The sequence below is a fragment of the Phytophthora infestans genome, genomic scaffold, assembly GCF_000142945.1.
Source record: "Phytophthora infestans T30-4 supercont1.18 genomic scaffold, whole genome shotgun sequence".
NCBI lineage: Eukaryota > Oomycota > Peronosporomycetes > Peronosporales > Peronosporaceae > Phytophthora > Phytophthora infestans.
In genome coordinates this window covers 764,888-765,982 of record NW_003303741.1, presented here as the reverse complement: position 1 = coordinate 765,982, position 1,095 = coordinate 764,888, and the positions used below count along the sequence as shown (strand labels likewise).

Sequence of the window (1,095 nt, the reverse complement as noted above, 5' to 3'; positions counted from 1 at the left end):
CAGGATAACAGGATCTTGATGCGTCACTTTGTCGCTCACCCCATCTTTTGCACTTCGAAAACTGAAAACTACAATTTCTAGCTGACTGTTGACTGGGCGCTCAGAAAATGGCGATCATGGGCCCCTCAAGGCAAATTCAGTTCTCTTCATTCGATAGTGAATGTTTATAGCAATGCATTTTTCAGGAATGATGGTACTGCTCAACTTGAAGCGGCACAGAGCTTCTCACTTTGCAACTTGCATCGCAGATCAACAGCACCCCAAGACTCCAGCTGCCAGGATGAATGCACACACTCGCTTCGCACTCCCTTTGAACACATACGGCAGTCTCAAGCTCCTACATGACAAGACCCAAGCGAACGTTGACAACAGGACAGACAAAACGATCAACCAGACTGCTGCAGCCACCACCACCACGAATCAGCAGCGTCACAACTCAAAGTTTTCGCAAAAGATGAAGATGCTACTCCCCGGCAAAAAAGTCAATGCCGGGTCGGCATCGGAGGACAGCAAGGCCACGGTGAGCGGGCGGAAGCGCGCGACAACGGTCCATCTCATCGGTTCGCACGCCTTCGTGCAGCTAGGTCCACCCTAGAGGTTGAGGATCGAATTTCCGGCGATTACTGCGGTGGTCTTCAATTTTCAATGATTTATAAACTTAGTAGCGTTGAATTTGTATATTCGGATAGCTCTCATAGGAAGGTGCTAGTAGCGGTAGGAGGAATACTAGTAATGGCCACACCAAGTGCATCAGCGGCTTTCGATATCGCTACAGCAACTTGAAAACACCTTATCCATTGACTACACTCGCTTGATAGTTTTCCCAACACTTGAGACCAACGTGATCATCACGATATCTGACTTTGATTAACCGCCCTTGCCTTCTTTTAATCGAGCATACTAGATCACTCAATGTGCTTGGATCACAACGCTTAGTTTTGTTATTGCTAGCATCAGCGTAGTGCTGCATACATGGTCAAGTGTTTGTCTAAGTATTTTGTACTTCGACAAACACTTGACCATGTACTAAGTAGATTTTTGTGAGTCGCTTGAAATAGTGCTGTAGCCATCTCATTTATTACGTCCACCACACCA

General features: G+C 46.7%; 1 protein-coding gene across 1 annotated transcript; it reads left to right on the top strand.

Annotated features, from left to right (window-relative positions):
- Positions 1-107: 107 nt before the first annotated feature.
- On the top strand, positions 108-753 carry PITG_10330 (uncharacterized protein; the record flags this gene model as incomplete). Its single annotated transcript, XM_002902099.1, has 2 exons — positions 108-156; positions 249-753. The coding sequence occupies 2 exons, from the start codon at positions 108-110 to the stop codon at positions 593-595; spliced, it is 396 nt and encodes a 131-aa protein (XP_002902145.1).
- Between the last annotated feature and the right edge of the window lie 342 nt (positions 754-1,095).